This window comes from Brachyistius frenatus, unplaced genomic scaffold (genome assembly GCF_029030835.1).
Source record: "Brachyistius frenatus isolate BFR_SWC_R1_liver_20210118 unplaced genomic scaffold, ASM2903083v1 Contig_492, whole genome shotgun sequence".
NCBI classification, from domain to species: Eukaryota; Metazoa; Chordata; class Actinopteri; family Embiotocidae; genus Brachyistius; species Brachyistius frenatus.
Window position 1 is genome coordinate 72,501 of NW_027211091.1, and position 22,696 is coordinate 95,196.

At 45.9% G+C, this 22,696-nt stretch overlaps 1 protein-coding gene across 9 annotated transcripts in view; it reads right to left on the reverse strand.

Moving 5' to 3' along the window:
- The window catches only part of LOC138614387 (filamin-C-like), a 42,129-nt gene that overhangs the window by 10,981 nt on the left and 8,452 nt on the right, over positions 1-22,696 (reverse strand). For 2 of the 9 annotated variants that reach the window (XM_069687821.1, XM_069687813.1), the window contains exons 2-37: positions 21,467-21,715; positions 21,158-21,255; positions 20,712-20,862; positions 20,278-20,396; positions 19,975-20,052; positions 19,610-19,772; positions 18,974-19,174; positions 18,554-18,676; positions 17,106-17,243; positions 16,859-16,985; positions 16,214-16,350; positions 15,826-16,019; positions 15,628-15,741; positions 15,395-15,538; positions 14,277-14,400; positions 13,987-14,147; positions 13,811-13,901; positions 13,450-13,619; positions 13,264-13,381; positions 12,682-12,944; positions 11,841-12,438; positions 9,360-9,533; positions 7,665-7,827; positions 7,389-7,549; positions 7,128-7,295; positions 6,401-6,524; positions 6,165-6,321; positions 4,876-5,065; positions 4,758-4,781; positions 4,362-4,609; positions 3,844-3,921; positions 3,287-3,386; positions 2,490-2,630; positions 1,459-1,587; positions 994-1,167; positions 364-525 (exon numbers count right to left, since the gene is read on the reverse strand). In XM_069687821.1, coding sequence (XP_069543922.1) covers positions 364-525; positions 994-1,167; positions 1,459-1,587; positions 2,490-2,630; positions 3,287-3,386; positions 3,844-3,921; positions 4,362-4,609; positions 4,758-4,781; positions 4,876-5,065; positions 6,165-6,321; positions 6,401-6,524; positions 7,128-7,295; positions 7,389-7,549; positions 7,665-7,827; positions 9,360-9,533; positions 11,841-12,438; positions 12,682-12,944; positions 13,264-13,381; positions 13,450-13,619; positions 13,811-13,901; positions 13,987-14,147; positions 14,277-14,400; positions 15,395-15,538; positions 15,628-15,741; positions 15,826-16,019; positions 16,214-16,350; positions 16,859-16,985; positions 17,106-17,243; positions 18,554-18,676; positions 18,974-19,174; positions 19,610-19,772; positions 19,975-20,052; positions 20,278-20,396; positions 20,712-20,862; positions 21,158-21,255; positions 21,467-21,715 — 5,754 coding nt within the window. The remainder of the gene's footprint in view (positions 1-363; positions 526-993; positions 1,168-1,458; positions 1,588-2,489; positions 2,631-3,286; positions 3,387-3,843; positions 3,922-4,361; positions 4,610-4,757; positions 4,782-4,875; positions 5,066-6,164; positions 6,322-6,400; positions 6,525-7,127; positions 7,296-7,388; positions 7,550-7,664; positions 7,828-9,359; positions 9,534-11,840; positions 12,439-12,681; positions 12,945-13,263; positions 13,382-13,449; positions 13,620-13,810; positions 13,902-13,986; positions 14,148-14,276; positions 14,401-15,394; positions 15,539-15,627; positions 15,742-15,825; positions 16,020-16,213; positions 16,351-16,858; positions 16,986-17,105; positions 17,244-18,553; positions 18,677-18,973; positions 19,175-19,609; positions 19,773-19,974; positions 20,053-20,277; positions 20,397-20,711; positions 20,863-21,157; positions 21,256-21,466; positions 21,716-22,696) is intronic. The other 7 variants (XM_069687822.1, XM_069687818.1, XM_069687814.1 and 4 more) reach the window with 6 other exon arrangements.

Sequence of the window (22,696 nt, forward strand, 5' to 3'; positions counted from 1 at the left end):
AAGAAACATTCAAATGACAAACATTTAATACGAGCTTTAACTTCGTGGTTATTAAGTAGCCTGAAATCTAGAAGGACCTCCTCCCACCGATGTCGCTATGGTAACCAATGTTTGTTTTTTCAGTCAACCAGTCGAAGTCGTTAGTTGACCAAAAAATTAAAGCTGAGAAACAGTAGAAACTAGTAGAAACAGTAGAAACAGTAGAAACTAGTAGAAACTAGTAGAAACAGTAGAAACAGTAGAAACAGTAGAAACAGTAGAAACTAGTAGAAACAATAGAAACTAGTAGAAACTAGTAGAAACAGTAGAAACAATAGAAACTAGTAGAAACAATAGAAACTAATAGAAACAGTAGAAACGGACCAATGTGCCGGTTCAGCAGCCTCTTTAGCAGACACGGCTCCTCGTGGCCTGACGGCGCTCTGATCGTTGCCATCAGGCTGCTCAGGTCCGTCTCCGTGATCTTCAGCGAGACGTCCGTTGCCGTGCCGACGTTGAGCTGAGACATCCTCATGGAGTCGTTACCTGGAGATCGAACACAACGACGACACGGATTAATACGATAGAAGTAGTTTGGTGAAAACTAACAGTTTACAAGTTGACTGAATTCAATCAGAAACATTTGACATGAATAAATATTTTTTTTAGTAAATAACAGAAATAACTGAATTAAACTGAAGGGAAATAAACAATAATAATAATAATAATAAACATCCTCTAGTAAAGAGGAACGTTCACATGAAGATAAAACAGCATCATCTGCATATCGTTCGATAAACGTCATGAAAACATATGAAGTTACTAAGGAGAAAAACACACTTTATAAAACTGGATTTCTTTTTTCAGAGAATTCTTTTCTTATTTAAACATTTGTAAAAGAGAATGCTATTTTTTTTAAGAAAAAGCTTTGAGGAGTTTTGGATTGAACAGGTGAGCTGAGCTGAAGAGACGTTTGTGATCTGGAGCAGCGCCTGGTACCCGGAGCGCCCGTACCAGTGATCTTGGCACTAAACGGGCTGCCGGCGATGTGCTTGTCGTCAAACTTGACGATGATGTTGTAGTCGCCCGCCGCGGTCGGCAGGAAGGACACCGTGCATGTCCCGTCTTTGTTGTCCTTACAGCTGATCTCAGCTTTGGACGGACCTTCAACCGCCAGAGACAAACCGCCTGGAAACACAAAGATCTTATTTATTAAATACTTCTGTGTTTCTTAAATGAACAGATTTGTTGTTTTAGGTTCAGCTGAGTCAGGATTTCGTGTTTTTAATTCCCATGGAAACACATGATCTCTAATGTAGTTCTGTTCTTTAATGCATTTGTTGCAAAACTCTTTTTTTATGTGTCCGTAAGAAGAAACTGTTTGATTGAATAATAAATACTTGTTAGAAATGATTTATTAAATGATTTTAAGAGATGAATAGTAATAATATTTGTAAGGCTGATCTGTGGTGTTGGAACCTTCTCCGGCGTCCTTGGTAACGATGGTGAACGTGGCCGGCCGGTTCACCGTGCCATGGCTCAGACCGGGACCGTACGCCGTCACATGACCGCTGTTAATGGCGTCAACGTAGAATTGCAGCGGACTTCCTGTCAGATAGAAAACACAAGAGGAATCTCTGAACAGCCGCCATGTTTCATGATGTCATCACAGCTCAAACATTTCACATCAGATGTTTGAATCCAGCTTCGATGAACGAGACGATCTAAAGGTCAGAAACACGTCTGAATCTTCCTGAAGTCAAACTGTTCGCAGACAAAACTCTGATCTTTGTTTCAGAACTCAGAGACTCCAGACAGGAGGTCTATCTGGCAACTGGTCTACCTGGGACCTGGTCTATCTGGGACCTGGTCTACCTGGGACAGGGTCTATCTGGGACCTGGTCTACCTGGGACAGGGTCTACCTGGGACCTGGTCTATCTGGGACCTGGTCTATCTGGCACCTGGTCTACCTGGAACGTGGTCTACCTGGGATGGGGTCTATCTTGGACCTGGGACAGTGTCTACCTGGTACGGGGTCTACCAGGGACCTGGTCTACCTGGGACGGGGTCTACCTGGGATAGGGTCTACCTGGGACGGGGTCTACCTGGGACCTGGTCTACCTGGGACGGGGTCTACCTGGGACAGGGTCTATCTGGGACCTGGTCTACCTGGGACAGGGTCTACCTGGGACCTGGTCTATCTGGGACCTGGTCTATCTGGCACCTGGTCTACCTGGAACGTGGTCTACCTGGGATGGGGTCTATCTTGGACCTGGGACAGTGTCTACCTGGTACGGGGTCTACCAGGGACCTGGTCTACCTGGGACGGGGTCTACCTGGGACCTGGTCTACCTGGGATAGGGTCCTGGGACGGGGTCTACCTGGGACCTGGTCTACCTGGGATAGGGTCTACCTGGGACGGGGTCTACCTGGGACCTGGTCTACCTGGGACGGGGTCTACCTGGCACCTGGTCTACCTGGCACCTAGTCTACCTAGGACAGGGTCTACCTGGGATGTGGTTTGCGTCGTATTTGATGTCCATCTCGTGGAGGCCCCGCTCCGTTGGCGAGTACTTCACGGTAACGGTTCCGTCCTTGTTGTCGGTGATGTGAGGATGAGCCGTTCGACCCGATGGCATCCGGACTTCCCCTGGAGGACAGAACAGGAACAGCAGGTAACCTGTCACAGCTCCCGCTGGTGGCCGGTGCAATCTGACATTCTGCTGATATTCAATATTTTCTTCCATATTTACACTCAAACTGAATTGAAGTGTTTTCGTACCAAAGTTTCAGGGTTGCGTAACTCAAGGCGCCTTAAAGGTCTTAATGTAAATCAGTTCATTTCAATTTCAAAGATTATTTTTCATCATTTTCTTTCCACAGAATTTCTGAAGGAAATTGAGCTTTTAAAAATCATGATTAAAGGAATATGATAAAAAATAGTTTTTATGATACATCTTTTATTCTGATTTTAGTTTTTTTATTTACATAATAATGACACTCATTTATTTTTTCAGAACAACATACTGAATATTTTCAGGCTTTTGTGAACCGCAGAACATTTTAACACGAACTGAAACAACAATGACTTTAAAAGTATTTTTAAATTTGATCAATAAAAGTGAATCAAATCAGCTCCAGTACGGTAACACGCCACTCACCCATATAAATATATAAATATAACCTCCCTCATACAGAACTGATGTGATTCATCATTATAAATACCTTCAGTGTGTCTGTGTGCTGTTTTGTCTGTATATATTAAAATTATAATAATAAATACAAATATTTAAACACAAGTCTCACCTGTGATCTCTCCTTTCTGCACTGTGAAGGGAATCACCAGACTGAAGGGACGCAGCACCGGCTCCATCCCGTCTATCGGGCTGATCGGATCATCGGTGGCCTGAACCACAGCCAGGGGGGCGGAGTTAGTGACATCATACTGGGAACTCTGGCAGCTTGTCCGGATATTAAATACTAATACTAACTACTAACTATTACTTATATTATTATTATTATTGTTATTAATAATAATAATATCAATAATAATATCAAATGCCTTTAAAAAAAATACAAATAATAAAATCAAATTATAGAAACAACTTAATATTTAAACAAACTTAACCCCCCATGCAGATGAAACATGCAGCACCATGCTGAGCCAAAAAAATAATCAATCAGTGAATCTGGGTTGTTATTGACTGTTGGTCAGAAAACACTGCAGTGATGAAGTGGAGAGGAAGAGGAAGAGGAGAGGATGAAGAGATGAAGAGGAGAGGAAGAGGAAGAGGAGAGGATGAAGATGAGGAAGCTGCAGCAGGTAAACAGCAGTGAGGATGAAGAGTGATAAACGTCGGTACCCATCGAGGGGAGAAGAACTGCTGCTGTGAATGAAGTTTGTCACACGGTTCTTCGATTATCGGCATCGTGTCACTCGCCTGACAGGGAAGAAGGTGCAGCGGTTAGGGAACAAACAAACAAACAAACATACAAACACAAACAAACAAACAAACACAAAGCTACACATGTGCACTGTTAGAAATACCAAACCAAACCAACTCAGATCTGACCCGACCAACCCAGCCCAACCTAAACCAAACCTACCTAAACCAAACCAAACCAAACCAAACCAACCTAAACCAAACCAAACCAACCCAACCCAACCCAACCCAACTAAACTAAACTAAACTAAACTGAACTGAACTGAACTGAACTGAACTAAACTAAACTAAACTAAACTAAACTAAACCAACCTAAACCAAACCAAACCAACCTAAACCAAACTAAACTAAACTGAACTGAACTGAAGTGAACTGAAGTGAACTGAAGTGAACCAAACCAAACCAAACCAAACCAAACCAAACCAAACCATACTCACCACCACGTGGAACGGGCTGTTGGGGATGTTCTCCCCTCCAAACCGGATGGTGATGACATACTTCCCGGGCTCCGGAGCCGTGTAATAAATATCGAACGTCCCATCGGCGTTCTCCACCACGTCCACGTCCAACTCCACCCCATCCGGCGTCGACACCTTGCAGGTAACTTTCCCTTTCCCGGCAGCCTTTGCATCCACGGTGATGACCGTCTCCTCTCCGATCTGGATGGTCGGGCCGATACCTGAACCTGACAAGATGGATGCGTAAACCTCTAGCTCTACCTGTCAGTAACGTCTTCTATACAGTGGTGACTAGAAGACTAGAAGCGTTTACATCCTCAGCACCTGAACCACCTTTGGGTCGGTTCAGGTGATCAGAAAGGTTCGTCTGCTCACCGAGTCCGTGACCTCCGATCGACACTGTAGGAGAACAAGAACAGAACCCGTCAACATGAGACACTTCCACCTGATCAAGTCTGATTGGTGGACAGAGGGCTGGTGGGCGGAGCCTGACCTGTGACCAGACACTTGCTGGCGTCCCCGGTGGGCAGGGCGTGGATCCGGTAAGGAGAGTACGGGATCTCGTCTCCTCCGTACTTGATGGTGATGGTATACCGGCCTGTCATGTCCGGTACGTAGGACACCGTGTATGTCCCGTCCCGGTTGTCCCGGATGTTTGCCTTCTTGGGTTTTCCCTCCGGATCCTGGAGACACATGAACAGGAGGTCAACACAAAACAAGGACCTCTCGTACCGCCCCCTACTGGTCTCTGACCATCTGCCATCGAAAGGTACATTCAAAGTAACGGTGATTTTTAGGGAGCAAAGATGTGCCATTTCCATGGAAACAAGCTGCTAATAAACCAAAACTGAAGTCTGTATCAAACAGCCAACGAAGAGTACAAAGCCTCGATGGCGGCTGATGGTTGGAGAGTTGTTACATCCAGTTTACAATTCACACAGGATCTAACTATTCACTGCAGCGGGGGAAAGAGGAGGGGAAGGTTAGATGGAGGGATGGCTGGAGGGATGGGTGGAGGGACGGAGGGACCGATGGACAGTTGGAGGGACGGGTGGCGGGACGGAGGGACGGCTGGAGGCAGGTTTACATTACTGGTGAACTGAACACCACGAGTCCGTTAGCTCGTTAAACAAACTGAATGGAGTCAGTCCACATAGACCACAGAGGGGAAACGAAGGGGGCGGAGCCACAAAATACTGCAGGTAATTTTAACTTAAAGGGCTCACTGCTAATGAAGATCATATGATATGGTTGAAAGCTCCAGAACGTTTATAAATGGACCGTGTGGTGGATTTATATATTAACACATCATTTGGTTGAAAGCACCAGAACAGCCACTAAATGGTCCATTTGTCTGCAAAGGAATTACATCCAGACTTCAAAATAAAGCTGATGAACTTCCTGTGGTGCAGAACACAAAAACACCAGAAGAGATCTCTGATGATTTCCTTCTAAAATGATAAAAATAAAGACGTTTAAATTAACGAGGGGGGGTGGAAGTTGGTGGGGGATGCTAGATGTGAGATGAGGGGGCGGGGGGAGGGGGGAGTGCCGGCCTTACACAGCCTCGCTTCAGAATACTGAAGGGGGTGGTTCTCTTTACTATATGAGTCTCCCACACCCTCCTGCCCCAGTCCTCCACAGACACCGAGGCCTCCCGCCTGCACCTGTCCGGACCCTGCAGACACCAACAAGCCCGGCGGGGTTCAATAATCAAAGTCACACACAGATCACAGTTGTTGCCTCTCCGTCAGTCCTTCAGCATCTCCGTCGATGACTCACCAGTATCTGAACGGTGAGCAGTCCCTCTCCGGCATCTCTGGCGTCGATGGTGAACTCCACCGGCAGACTGGCTGGAACGCCGGACGCGTTCAGACCCGGACCGCTGGCTCGGACTTTACTGGCATCGTGAGCCGGCAACGTCTTGATCTTAAAAGGGCTGAGAGAGGACGGTTTGTAAAGGTCAGAGGTCGACCGTTAGGGATCGGGACTTTCTCAGTAATCTCGTCAGCATCAACCTGCGGGGGACCTCCTGGTCGGCGAACTTCACGCACACCGTGTACGGACCGTCGTTGGCGGGGGTGTAGGTGACCGTGTGGGTACCGGCGCCGTTGTCTTTGATGCTGGTCGGCTCGGCGACACCTGATGACCAAACACAAGATGTTCACGAAGTAAACGACAGACCACAAACCAGGAAAAGTAGGCAAATGTAAACCGTGGGGGTGAATCTTAATCCTCCAAGAGGGGCTGGTTAACGTAGTGGGAGTCTTTCCATGACCTCAGTAGTTCAGGAATTCGTCGTCCTTTGAGGAATGTTGCCTGGAGTTAGAACTCGGTCGGACTAAAGGGTCTCGGGGTATGTTTTAGGCAAACCCAATCTCAAAGACCCATCGGGACTCATCCTTGGGTCCAAACTGATAATAGGCAGGTCTGAATGGCGTTAGTATGATCTCAGGTGTGGGACGTTGTATCTTCAGGTAACTAGTAGGTATCAAACTCAGATCCCTCAGTTCAGCTGGACTCCCAGAATATGTGCCTCAGGCAGCATAATGTGTCACCTGTTGATATTATGTTTGTGGATATACGTCATTTGTTTGCCAGTAAATCTGGATTCGATTTTACGGCCTAAAATATGAACATGAACCAGATTTTTAAGTGACCCAATGGTCATGAATTCGGATTAAACTCCAAGTGTAAAAGAGGTCTAAAGCTGAAATCAGTAAACACTCCTTGGGGTCGTCCTACCCGTCGGCCCGTACAGCTGGACCTCCAGCAGCGCCACACCGGCCTTGCTGCTGTCCACAGTGAACGTCTGAAGAACGTGAGCTCGGACTCCGCTGCCAAGGCCGGGACCCGAACACCTCACCTTACTGGGATCCACCAGCTCTCGCACCGGGACACGAAACGGACTCCCTGCAGGACAAACAGAGGCGGGTGGACGTTAGTCGTTCCAAACCTGGACCATCAGAATGTGCAGAAGCCCAACCGACCAGGTGCACCTCTCACCGGGGATCGGCAGGCCTCCGAAGGTGATGTTAACATCGTATTCTCCGGGAGTGAAGGGGATGTACTCCACGCTGCAGCTGCCATCTTTGTTGTCCTTACACGACATCTTCGCCTCCGACGGACCCTCGATGGCGAGGCCGAGACCTCCGGTGCCGGCGCCTCTGAGGAGGAGACCGGGCAAACGAAATGGGAAGTTTGGGTGAATGAATCTTAAAACATTCAGATGTACGTGAGCTCGTTAACACTGAAGCTACAAGAGGAAGCAGAGAGATGAACCTGGTCTCCACAGTGAAGCGGTTGGACTTGTTCACCAGTCCTTCCTCCAGACCCGGACCGAAGGCTCGGACTCGACCCGGGTCACAACCCTCGGCCACCGACACGCTGAACGGACTCTGGGGCACCGAGACCTCATTGAAGAGGACCTCGATCAGATGCAGACCTGCAGACAGACGGCAGGTTTCTGACCTCACTACCTCGTCGCATCGTGACGTTTGTTAAATCACCTGTTTCCATAATAATAATGTTGCTTTGCTGCTTCGTGTGACGTTGAAGCTGCTGAATGAGATTCAGTCAGAGAATCTTCCTCCATGCTGACGAGTATTTCTGTCCAACAATGAGCTGCAGCAGGTCACACATCACTATCAAGGAAAAACCATCTGCTGCAGACAGACTGCAGCTATTAACCCCCCCATTACACACACACACACACACACACACACACACACACACACACACACACACACACACACACACACACACACACACACACACACTCATTCATGTTAACTGGTGAACGCTTGACGACACTTTTCATATTTCGTTCCAGTGAATGACAGAAACAGGAAATACGACAAATCATCAAGTGTCTCGATTTGAATCAGCTGTTTTGGTTCTTTCTGTTTTCCTGTTAAATTTTCGTTCAGGCCTGAAAACTCACATTTATGACTCTTACATGTTCAGTTCACGTTTATTCTGCAGGTTCATGATTCTGGTCATTTAAAAACAGGTTACCTGAATGTTAGCGCTGATTTTTACCACATAGCATGTTAACATTCCTTTAGCAGATTAATCATTTTAAACTGGTTGTTAGCATGCTAGGATACCTTTAACTGTACTAGCATTAGCATGCTATAATTTAGTTATGCTGTCTAAAAGTTAGGATGTTCATGAATTACTACCAAGCTAAGATTACCCTGTTAATGTGTGAGCATTAGCGTGTTATGCTTATATTTACTATCTAGCAAATTTGGTTGTACGACTATGACAATGAGGCATTTTATTCTATTCCTCTTCATCTAACTGTAGCAGCATGTTTACTGTTGGATATCTATCATGTAGCATTTAGTATGTTAGCAAACATACGTTAGCCTGTTAGCATGCTAGCCTAATTGAAAATCAAAACGAGGCCGGTTTAGACTCAACTGACTTCAGATGACTTCAGATGACCTGCATGCAGCCTCATGACTTTTAATTCAAAAACGTTTCAATAAAGGTTTGAATTTAGTACATCTAGATGTAAAAATTCCATTAGCATGTTAGCTTACTCACGTTAGCATGTAGTTAATGAAAATATAGTCTTTTTTCACTGTAACATTGGTGTTGTTATAAGACGTTAACAGACTCGTAAACTACGTTAATATGTCCGTTGTTTGCTGATTTTCTGTGTATTTAAAGTCTTGACAGTTATTCCAGCAGGTTTCACTTTGACATTGTGAGGCTCGTTAACAGGATCTGTTATATTTCCACATTAGTAAGGAGTCGTCAACATAATTAAATCATGGTGCAAGTCTGAAGCCACAATTGTCTCCTTTTACAGCTGCGGCAGGAAAACAGACTTAATGGAAACCATAGGGAGCTTTATTTCACAATTCTGGTGTGTTGCAGTGGAAAACATCCATAAAACAGCCGTTTCATTCAACCTGCTGACTGCAGCACTTTAAACAGTCCTGAACCAACAAGCTGGATCCTCACCGTCCTCATAGGCCGTGTACTCCACCCGGTAGGTCCCGTCTCCCTTGTCCGTGATGTAGGTGTCTGTGTTGGCGCCCGACGGGTTAGAGATGCCGGCTTTGATGTGGCTGCCGCCGCTCTTGTAGTGAGCTCGGGCGTCCACCACGAAGTGTGTTGTGACCTCCCTGAGGACGCCTGAAGAGACGAGACACACGGAGACACGGGAGGAAACTCACATCCAACTAAAGTCAGGCAACCAACAAAAATGCCTGAAATTCATTTCAACATCACCACAGAGACCAGATTGACTTCCTATCAATCGCAGCAGGCCGTAGATGGATCCAGATTTGTCTTATCTATCACAGTACGGTTATGATTTCTTTTATTGTTGTCAAATTTGAATTATGGTTTTGTTTAAAAACTTCAGTGTCTTTTTGGTGAATGAAACAAAAAACTCAGCACAACGACTACATTCACTGATGACATGCTGCTTTAATTGTCTGAATTAAATTTTATTTAGAAAAAAACAAAAAACAGGCTACAACCCAAAACAGGAAAAGAAACGCAGAATGAGAAAAAGTAAAAGCTAAATGTGCTGCTGGGAGTTTATTAACTGGTATAATTGTGTGTTGTGAAATTCAGGAGGCCAAAAATCAACCACAGAGACACGAGTCCAAATATTATGCAAACAGAACTCAGTTTCTACGATTCACACACATCTAATTCATACAGTTTTTGTTGTTTATTAAAAGTTCCATTGTGGATGAGGAACCCTGAACTTGATGTATTAATTGAGACCAAACTGAATGAATGATATTTTGAAGGGCTGTTGTTTTCCAGTCAGATCTGTCTGGCAACAGACATTATTCTGGGTTTAGGTTTGATTACAGCAGGTAAAATAAGTATTGAACACGTCACTATTTTTTTTGTAACTATATTTCCAAAGGTCCTATGGACATTAAACTTTCCCCAGATGTTGGTAACAACCCAAATAATCCATACATACAAAGAAACCAAAACAAATAAGTTCAGAAATTAAGCTATGTGTAATAATGTGAAATGACCCAGGATAAAAGGTATTGAACACATGAAGAAAGGGAGATGCAAAAAGACAACAGCTGAAATCTGTCAGTAAATAGAAAGTGATCCGGTCCCTTATCAGTGCAAATTAATATCAGCTGGTTCAGTCCCAACTGATGACCTATAACAAGGTGTCTCATTACCAAGGTGTCACACAAGAAACATCTCATGATGGGTGAAACCAAAGAGCTCTCAAGACCTTCACAACCTTATTGTTGCAAAACATACTGATGGCGTTGGTTACAGACGCATTTCTAAACTTCTGAATGTTCCAGTGAGCAGCGTTGGGGCTGTAATCCGGGAGTGGAAAGAACATCATTTCACCATAAACTGGCCACGACCAGGTGCTCCTCACAAGATTTCTGACAGAGGAGTGAAAAGAATTATCAGAAGAGTTGTCCAAGAGACAAGGACCCTTATGGAGAGCTTCAGAAAGACCTGGAAGTAGCAGGTACAGTTGTTTCAAAGAAAACAATAAGTAATGTACTCAACCGCCACCACGGCCTGTCTGCACGCTCACCACGCAAGACTCCATCGCTGAAGAAAAAGCATGTTGGAGCTCGTTTAAAGTTTGCTGCACAACATTTGGACAAGCCTGTGAAATACTGGGAGAATATAGTCTGGTCAGATGAGAGCAAAATGAACTCTTTGGATGCCATAATACACCATGTTAGGAGGACAACACTGCACATCACCCTAACAACACCATACTAACAGTAAAGTCTGGAGGTGGGAACATCATGGTGCGAGCTGCTTTCAACATGACCTACTGGAAAACTTCACAGAATTGAAGGAAGGATGAATGGAAAAATGTATCGAAACATTCATGATAAAAATCTGCTGCCATCCACCAGGATGATGAAGATGAAATGAGGGTGGACATTTCAGCAGGACAATGATCCCAAACACAGCCAAGGAAACTCATCGGTTTCAGAGAAAGAAAATAAAGCTGCTAGAACGGCCCAGTCAATCACCTGACTTCAACCCAATTGAAAATCTATGGAAAGAAGTGAAGATCAGAGTTCATAAAAGAGGCCTGCAAACCTTCAAGATTTGAAGACTGTTTGTGGAAGAATGAGCCAAAATCACACCTGAGCAACGCAGACGACGAGTTTCTCCATACAGGAGGCGTCTTGAAGCTGTCGTTACCAACGAAGGCTTTTGTACGAAGTATTAAATAAATATCAGTAAGCGTGTTCAATACTTTTTCCCTGTGTCATTTCACATTATTACACATAACTTAATTTCTGAACCTATTTGTTTTGGTTTCTTTGTATGTATGGATTATTTGGGTTGTTACCAACATCTGGGGAAAGTTTAATGTCAATAGGACCTTTGGAAATATATTTACTGAGAAAAATGGAGACGTGTTCAAGACTTATTTTACCCGCTGTATATGAACCCAGTCCTATCTGGACTCACCTCTGGGCTCCACTCCCGGTCCATAGACCTTCACCCCGCTGGTGTCCACCGCCGGGTCCACCTGCAGGCGGGCAGGGAACTTGGGCACAGCGTGTCCTCCGTACTTGATGGTGATGGTGTAGGTGCCGTGGCTCTGCGGGATGTAGGTAATGGAGTACGTCCCGTCGCCATTGTTCTGGACGTGAACCTCAGCTTTGGTTCCAGAGTCGGAGACGATCTCGATGGTGAGCTCGGCCTCTCCGGCCTTGGAGCAATCCACCGTGAAGGACCCGGCCTCGTCCTCCTTGCCCCGCTCCAGACCGGGTCCGCTGGCCGTCACCTTGCTGGGGTCGAACACCGACTGGACCGCAGCCTTGAAGGGGGAGCCGGGGATGTGCTGGTCTGCGAACAGGATGTTGATGGCGTATTCGCCGGGCTCGGTGGGCAGGTAGGACACGGAGCAGGACCCATCTCCGTTGTCCTGGCATTCGATCTTGGCCTCGCAGGGACCCTCCACCGTCAGGCCCAGACCACCAGTACCGGCACCCTTTGTGTCAATGGCGAAGGGGGCCGGTTTACCCACCACACCCCCCTGAAGACCGGGACCGTAGGCCCGCACCTGGAGGGGAAACAGGACCATGGACGGCTTGATGAGACTCAGCAGAGATGGACACTTCTGAACGGACCAAACAGCTGAGCATCGAACCTTTGGGCTCCAGAAAAGGTACAATAAGGATGTTATAGTAAAATGATTTGACAGAAAGAACTTCTGATTGCATGAATTCAATATGAATTATTGTGAACTAAACTAAAGTCTAATATTTACAACTATCTTCAGTGTTTTTTGTTGACAGTAACCGACCTTGGAGGGGTCGGGGGGCATCACGCCCTCCATGGTGAACGGACTTCCCAGGACGGGGTTCCCGTCGTAGCTGATGTCCACTCGGTACGGTCCCTCCTCGGGGGGGATGTACTTCACCGCGTGAACCTCATTGGCCGTGCGCGACTCCATCTTACAGGGGATTGGTCGGCGGGACGGAGAGGTGATCTTCACGTCCAACTTCCCCTGACCTCCGGCACCGCGGGTACTGATGGAGAACTCCTGGTCCTTCCCCACGTCCACCTCTGTGGTTTGGACAAAAACAGCAGGACAGTTAGACAGTTTCCTGTAGTCATGGTTACCATTGAGTACAGCCCAGGAACCTGATTTTAAACACCTGATCCGGGTCTGCAGGAACCTGATTTTAGACACCTGATCCGGGTCTATAGGAACCTGATTTTAAACACCCGATCCTAGTCTACAGCAGCTCAGAGTTTTAGGACATTAAATGAAAAGTTTCCATGAAATCAGTTGTAGATTCCAGGATGTGTAAAATGAGGCGTTTTCTTCATGGGGTTTGGTTGGGGGCGCTGTGAACCCTGTAAACCCCTCAGAGACACTTACTGTTGTTGAGCCCCTGAACTTTGACCTTGTTGAGGTCCAGTGGAGGGGCCACACTGATGCTGAAGGGACTCTTGGGGATGGGGTCTCCTCCATGACACACGGTGACAGACGTGTTCCCCTGAGACAGACAGACTGAGTTAACTCCGGTCCAACGGTCACCTGTCGTCCAGGTGGAGGCGTGGTTACCTGCTGCACCGCTGTGTATCGGACGGTGTATGAGTAGTCGTGGTTGTCGATGATCTCGAAGTCTCTGACGGCTTCACCTTTGGCGGCTCCGGTGAAGTGGACCTCCGGCTTGGCCTTCCCAGCTCCCTTCGTGTAGATGGTGAAGTGGGTCGGTTTGCCGACTTCGACGCCTGCAGAGAGAAGAGAGTCTGTCATGTTCGGCATCATTTCACATCTCAGTGTTTGTTACGTCTCTCTGCGGTCATCTTTGCGGTTATTCGGGGCCAACGGCACCTGGTCTTTGGTCCGGGTCCGTTCAGAGGGTTTCCTGTTTGAACTCTGCTTGACACTACTTCATAAAGTTCTAATAAAACCAGCTCACCTGTCCTGCTGAGTCCAGGTCCCTCCGCTTTGACTTTAGCTGCATCATGTGAAGGATCCACTTTTATTCTGAAGGGGCTGATGGGGATTTCCTGTTTGAAGACGAGAGGTTTGTTTTAAGGTTTGGTTTTGGAGAGGATGAGTCTTCAGAGGTGATTCACCAGGCGACGGTCTCACCTGGTCGGCGAACAGCACCATGATGGTGTACTGGCCCGGACCCGGAGGCGTGTACTTCACCGTGAACGTGTCGTTGTCGTTCTTGATGATGTCGAAGTCGATGTCGGCCTCGGCGGGTCTGACGACGCCGGGAGCGCACTTGATCCCGATGCTGACGTCACCTGGGAGGGAAAACAGTGAGAAAGAGCAGTTCAGGTAAGTTCCACATGTCCGCGGTTTGACTGTCAGGTGTGAGACCTTTGATGGACGTAGGACATGAACTCAGGTTCTGGTTCTGGACCAGGACTCACCCTGTCCGGCCTCACTGCAGTCCACAGTGAAGTATGTCGGCTCGTTGCCCTTCAGGCCGGTCTTCTCCACACCTGGACCATAAACCTTCACGTTCTCGGGATGGCTGCCCTCTCCGATAGTCACCTGACCCACATCATCATCATCATCACCACCACCACCACCATCATCATCATCATCACCACCACCATCATCATCATCATCATCATCATCATCATCATCATCATCACCACCACCATCACCACCATCACCACCATCATCACCATCATCATCATTACCACCATCATCACCATCATCATCATCACCATCATCACCATCACCACCGTCATCATCATCACCATCGTCACCATCACCACCATCACCATCATCATCACCATCACCATCACCACCATCATCACCATCATCACCACATTATCACCATCATCACCACATTATCACCATCATCACCATCATCACCATCATCATCATCTTCATCACCATCATCATCACCATCATCACCATCACCACCACCATCATCACCATCATCATCACCATCATCATCATCATCATCATCATCACTACATCATCACCATCATCACCATCACCACCATCATCACCACCATCATCATCATCATCATCATCACCATCATCACCATCATCACCACCATCATCACCATCATCACCATCACCACCACCATCATCACCACCATCATCATCATCATCATCATTATCATCACCATCATCACCATCACCACCACCATCATCACCATCATCACCATCACCACCATCATCACCACCATCATCACCATCATCACTACATCATCATCACCATCACCACCATCATCACCATCATCACTACATCATCACCATCATCATCATCATCATCATCATCATTACCAAGATCCATTTTGTATCTTTTCTGAACTGTGTTCACAGATGATGGTTTTCACAAGTGTTCCTGAGCCCATGCAGTGATTTCCACTCCAGAATAGTGTGTTTTTAATGCAGTGCTGCCTGAGGGCCTGAAGATCACCACCATCCAATATTGGTTTCCAGCCTTGTCCTTTGTGTTCAGAGATTTTTCTGTAAATGAAAGCATCAGCTATATATGAGGAGATTTGGAGTTTAGGATGTCGCGTACCCTGAAGGGGCTGCTGGGCACGTTGACTTCGCCCCAGGTGATGATGACGGTGTGCTTGATGGGTTTGGTGGGAATGTAAACACAGAAGAAGGTGCTGTCGCCGTTATCGCTGATCTGGATGTCGATGGGGAAACCTTCGGCGTCCTGAAGGCACGAAGAAGAAGAAATAAAACCTCATCAGAGCGAAGATGAGACGTTCGTGATATCATCGGAGGATCAGAGGAAGTTCTCACCTGAGCGTAGAGCTTCAGCTCACCGGCGCCGGCTCCCCGGGTGTCAATGGAGAACTCAGCGGGTTTGTTGACGATGCAGCCGAGCGGCTCCAGACCGGGACCGTCACACTTCACCTGAGGAGGAGAAACAGTCAACACCTTTCACAATAAAACACCAGAGAAACCTTTGAACCCGTCAGGTTCTGGTTCCGGTCCAACCTTCTCAGGGAACATGTCGCTGGCAGCGGGGAGGATGTGAGCCATGAAGGGGCTGTCCTTGATGTCCTCGTCGTCACAGATGACGTGGACGGCGTAGTCTCCCGGCTCAGTGGGCCAGTACCGCACATCGCACGACCCGTCGCCTTTATCGTCGCACTCAATCTTCGCCTGAGACGGACCTTCGATGGAGAAACCTGGAACACACGGAGGTCAGAACCGAAACATCGGGTATACGGTTCCTCCTCCGGGGAGCAGGAACGTCGTCAGACCGGATCAGACCGGATCGGATCGGATCGGATCGGATCGGATCAGATCAGATCAGATCAGATCAGATCAGATCAGATCTTTAACGTGTTCCTCACTGAGATGTCAACGTGTCTTTACGTACCCAGAGTTCCCACCTCGGTGCCGATGGCCTCCACCACAAAGTCAGCGCTCCTCCCCACCATGCCGGTCTCCAGACCCGGACCCCAGGCGCGCACCTTCTGAGGCCCCGCCTCCTCACTCACGTGCACCTCCACCGGGCTGAAACACACACATATACACACACAAACAATGATTCAGGTTTCTATCATCATCCCAATTCTGGGTTCTGATAATCAGTCAATCAATAATCAATGAATCAATCAATAATCAATGAATCAATAATCAATGAATCAATCAATAATCAATGAATCAATCAATAATCAATTAATCAATCAATAATCAATTAATCAATAATCAACTTATCAATACTCAATGAATCAATGAATAATCAATGAATCAATAATCAATGAATCAATAATCAATGAATCAATCAATGAATCAATAATCAATGACTCAATAATCAATGAATCAATCAATAATCAATGAATCAATGATCAATCAATCAATAATCAATCAATAATCAATCAATCAATAATCAATGAATCGATAATCAATGAATCAATCAATAATCAATGAATCAATCAATAATCAATGAATCAATCAATAATCAGTCAATAATCAATCAATAAATCAATCAATCAATAATCAATGAATCCATGAATCGTACCTGCGCGGGATGCTGTGTCCTCCCCAGGTGATGCTCACGATGTACCTGCCCGTCATGATGGGGTAATAATTACACTCGAACACGCCGTTCTCCATCTCCAACACCTTCACCGGCTCCTCCAGGCCCTCTGCATTTCAAAATAAAATATCACTGATGATCATGATCAATAAAGCTGCATTTCAAATTAAAAGCCTCCGTATCTCTTTCTCGTGTCTCATGTCTCCGTCGTGTCTCCGTCGTGTCTTACTTGGTCCCTTCACGGTGACCTTCAGATCGCCGCTGCCGGCTCCCTTCGTGTAAACTTTGAAGTCAGCGACCTCTTTGACTCTCAGACCCTTCGGCTGGAGACCTCGACCCGACGCCCGGCAGGTGTTCGGGTTACAGGCTGAGGACCAATCAGAGGGAGACGAGGGGGCGGGGTCAGAGCAGAAGAGGGCGGGGCAATGAACAATAAACTCACACCAACACACTCTGCAGGTGTCTGTTAGTCAGCTGATCAGCGCTGAGTAGCAGTTTGCTGCAGACGAAGACAAAGACGAAGATGAAGAGCTGCAGGTTGAAAAATGATTAAAACACAACTTTTATTTTATCCACTAAAAGTTTTAAAATGTCACTGACAGCTGAAATGTTTGAAGTGTCAGACTGAATCATTAGGAGGAGGAGGAGGAGGAAGAGATGGAGGGGGAGGAGGAGGAGAGAGGTGGAGGAGGAGGGAACAGGAGGTCAGGCAGGTGATGATGATGATGGTGATGATGATGATGATGATGATGATGATGATGATGATGATGATGGTGATGATGGTGATGGTCATCGAGGCACCATAGTCTGTTATTCAACATTATTTTAAAATTGTTTTTTTTTTTTATTCACGTTGTTATTTTTGGCGTTTTTTTAATTAAAGAATTACTGAAGTTTTAATTCAGCGAACAGAAAAAAACTAATTTCTCAAAAAAAATGTTGTTGGTTTGTTTTCCCGCCTCGAACAGTCACGTGTTTTATGTTTGTGAACAGCTGGTGCCTCCAGATGTGGACAGGAAGTGACGAGCCCCCTGGAGTCAGGAAGCTGGTTTCATAATGGATGGATGATATATAATTTGATATATTAATATGTTGGTTATTGATTAAACTGGAGATATAAATCACCAGAGAAGCCGCGAGCTGCGAAGCTTCTTTGATGGATTCTGTCATTAAAGCTTTTTATGTTTTATCCATATTTGTTTATTTACTTGGAGAACATTCTGTTTCTAACTGCCTCATTATTAGACGTTTGTTATTGTTTGTTTAATTTTTGTCAAAGTGTTTAAATGTAATAAAGAATTTAACATTTTATGTCTTAGCCTTTAAAAAACATTCTGACACAGCGTCAACATGATAAAAATTACAAAAATAAATCACATGAAACTGAAGAGAACGTTTTGGAATCTAAAAATGGGTTCTCAGCTGATCCATGACATCATCCATCCTGATCCATGACATCATCCATCCTGATCCATGACATCATCCAGAGGGGCGTCGCCACATTCTCTCATCTCTGTAGAGAAAGAAGAAGCAGCTGCATGCTGGGAAGCTGGGACACCCGGTCCAGGGGAGTGCGGGGGGGGGGGGGGGAGGCGGGGCGGTTCTGAGCGGACGGGGGCGGGACCAGGCGAGCGCAAGCAGGCTCCAGCCACACCCCCTCCCCCCACCGGTACTAACTTGGTCGCCTGGGTTTGGGTGGTGTCGGAGGGGGGGCTCTCCTGGTCTTGTCTGAGGGGGGTGTTCGTGCTGACTGAGGTAGAACCTGAACCGGAGACCCGGGAGGGGGGGCGCACTGTGGAACTGAAGGAGGGAACAATAAGGGGGTCATACATTTGTACACAGACTGGACCGGACCGGACCGGACCAGCAGGAAACTGCAGGTACCGTTAGTCCAAGGTGCTAAAAGTCCGGCCAGGTGAGACGGGCGAGTCCCGAGTCCAAAATCAAGTCCCCGTTAAAAGATGTGAAGATGTTCAACACGTTATTAAGTCGATTGTTTTAAATGACGGACTGAATGGAAACTGAAGATAAAACACATCTGGACCTGTTGGATCAGAAAAAAACAGCTGGATGAAAACATCAGAACTGCTGACGTACCCTCGGAGACGTGGACAGTGAAAGGGCTTCTGGGAACCGGCTGGCCGGCGAAGGTGAGGTGGACGGTGTGCGGTCCCTCCAGGACGGGGACGTAGGTGCAGCGGAAGACGCTGTCGCCTCTGTTCTCCAGGACGATCTCCACCGTGTCCCTGCGAACGTTTGAATCCACGATGACGACGCCCACATCGCCGGCTCCCGCCCCTGGTGGACAGACACAGAACAACAGGACCTTCAGACCCTCGGGAAGAATGGGGCGGTCGCCGCGGCAACGACGGACAAATGAAGATCAGCTCAAGGAGAAACATAAGGATTAGAGTCAGAAACATTAAAATAAACATTTAGAGTCTTTTAATCTTTTAATTTATGTTATATAACAAAAACAATAAAGAGAAACTATATTTAAAAACCTTTTAAAACACTAACAAAGTGTTTGAAAAAAGTAAAAAGTTTCAAACCAATTCAACCGCCATTAAAAAACACTCTTCAAACATCTGGATAAAATACTGCAGAATTGACATGAACCCTGGTGGGACTCGTTTTTACATTATTATTATTCCAGACTGAATAAACAGCTGGTTCTGTTCTGCTGGTTCTTCCAGCTGATGGATTTAGAATCCAGATGTTCTGGTGACTCACCTGCCGTGTAAATATCAAAGTACGTCGGTTTGTTGGCCACGTTGCCCGACGGCTGCAGTCCCGGCCCACGGGCCTGAACTCTGCTCGGGTCGCCCATGGCCCTCGAAACATTCACCATGAAGGGACTCCGGTCGATGTCCTGACCGGCAAACAGAACCTTCACCTGGAGGAACCGGAGCACAGAGAGGCGGTCAGGGTTCTGACGGGTCGCTCAGCGGACCGACGGAAGACAACAGGACCAGAACCAGAACCAACCAAATCCAAAACGTGAACCTCCGTTTGGACCTTTTTTTGGACTTTGGTTCCGATTTTAATTTAGACTTTGGTTCTGACTGAAAGACGTTTATCTGCAGCGGGTTTCTTACTTTATGAAGTCCCTCCACTTTGGGCAGGAAGACCACCGAGTAGGTCCGGTTCTGGTCATTGTTGGGGACGACCCGGGCCTGAAGGAGACAAATCACCTCAGCTTCAGCTGGGTTAATAAACGTGTGTGTGTGTGTGTGTGTGTGTGTGTGTGTGTGTGTGTGTGTGTGTGTGTGTGTGTGTGTGTGTGTGTGTGTGTGTGTGTGTGTGTGTGTGTGTGTGTGTGTGTGTGTGTGTGTGTGTGTGTGTGTGTGTGTGTGTGTGTGTGTGTGTGTGTGTGTGTGTGTGTGTGTGTGTGTGTGCACCTCCTCTGTGTGTCCCTCTGGATCCTCCACATAAACCAGAACCTCTCCAAGTCCGGCCTCCACCGTCTCCACCAGAAACTCAGCTGCTTTCAGAACCGTGTTTCCTCGAGACTCGACGCCTGACGACACGGAAACATTTCTACTTTTAGAACTAGGTCGTTTTTTTATTTTTTATTTTCATGTTTTATGTTAAAAACAGCTGAAATCAACTTCCTGTATGATTTTAATTATTCATGTGTTCAAAGTTTCACTGCAAAATAAGAACCAAGTGTTCTTGGAACTATTGATCAGTAAATATTTATAAACTATTGATAAGTAAATATTTATGCTGATTTAGCTCTAATTCATCTGTAAAAACAGAAAGATGGTTTTTCACTTGATAAAAAGATGTGAAATCTGTGTTTTTTTGAATGGACTCTGGTCCTGTGTCTCGCCTGGTCCGAAGGCTTTGGCCCTCTTCGGGTGCAGCGTCTTCGCCCTCAAGGGGGCGCCGGGCTTCAGCTTGGCTTTGGGGAACTGCGACAGGTACGTCATGACGGAGTGCTCGTCCACGTTGGGGTCGACGATCTCCTCGGGAGCGATGACCTGCAGAACGCAGCACAACGTGAAGCTCCAACACTCGTACGCAGACCACGTCGCATTTTACATTCAATAATTCAACCAAAAAATGACAAATATATTCTGTGTTGGACTTTAAAATGAATTACAGACGTTAACAACAAACAGCTCTTCATGTCAATAATAAAATTAATTATTTTATTTGTTATTATTTCTTAATATTTTTCTATAATTTGTCAAATTTCATGTGATTTCATTAAAAATCGATAACTTTGGACCAGCTGTTGCTGTGCAGGCGGAGCTGTGAGCAGGTGGGCGTTACCTGAGGAACTCCCAGCCAATCGTCGGCCTGCTGCATGGCCTCCCGGGCGTTCTCCACCGGCTGACTGGGGTCCCATGTTTCCCAGTCTGGACAGAGACCTGAAGGCAGCACGGACACACGAGTTAGTCACATGACCTGAAACCGTCTGATCTTCTTCTGGGTCGGCTCGGGGTTTTTTAAACTTTTTTTTTTAGACTTCCTGAAAACCAGCTGGTAAATAAATGAGAGGAAAGTTTCCAGGAAGTCCTTCATCGCCATTAAAATATCCTTTAAACTCCTTTAACTCCTGTCAATCATCGCCATGGTTACCGGGGGCGCAGTTGTCCACCAGCGCTCCGAGCGCCTTCCCGTCCCTCCAGTCGCGGTGGAAGTTGGTGATCGGCAGCTGAGGCACTTTGTTCTGGATCCATCCGAGCAGACGCTGCTTCGGCGTCAGCTTCTTGGCGTCCTCGTCGTCCTCGTCCTCCCACATGGGCATCGAGATGGAGTAGTGGAGGATCAGTGTCCAGATCAGACCCAGGATCAGCTTCAGGTTCCCGTCCACGATGGCTTTAGAGTCTGAAAGAGCGAGACGACGACATTAAAGGAATCATTCACTTTTTTTAACTCTTTTTAATGGAGTTTTTTCTTTTTTAAATTGAATGATAGTTTGCACAACTTTTTATTTATTTCTACTTTATTGGTTTTAGTTTTTATTATTTCTTTTTTTTTACAGTTTGTTGCTTTTATTATTTTTCTTTTTTAGTGACTGTTTTTCTTCCGTCATCTTTTTTTCTATTTTTTATTTTTAATCATTAGAAGTAACAAACACGCGTCCATGTGCGGCATCACTTTTTATTTTATATTTTATAATATTTGAAGGACTGATTCAAATGATTTATGTTGTGATTTGCAGTTGAATAAATAAAATAAATTAAAAAAATAATCGAATATTCAAGACCAACATTACAAATATCATCAAACATGAATAATTAAAAGAGAAAAATAGGTGTTTATTCAACAATACGACCAAAAACATTCATTCAATTTTGGCATTTTATGTTTTACAAAGAACTGAATTAAGAATCCGAAAACTTCAGTTTCAGATTTTTAATTAATGTAAGAAAATATTTTTACTTTCTCAATCAGGGTTATTGATTGTAAATTGATGGGATTTTTTTTAATACGTTTAAAATTAAATCTACAACACAAAGTGACAAAAAGTGAAGCGCCTCTTGATTCTTACATAAAAATGAAAAAGATAAATCTAATGTTTACATATTTGGAGGTCGATCAGTTGGTTGAATTGAAATACGTCACGATGACCTTTGACCCAGAACACGTGAACAGCTGGATCTGATGAGTTCAGTTAAACATCGTTTATTTTCGGAAATCTCCTGACACAGTTTCCTCTCCCGCTGAGGAGCGCCAAAATAAAAGTTCACGACTCCTATCTTTCAGAATTTTATTGTTTTATGTCAACGTGCAGAAAAGTTTCATCCATCGACAGCAGAACGGCTGCAGGATGATGATGTCATCCAACCCCGACGCAAGAATAAG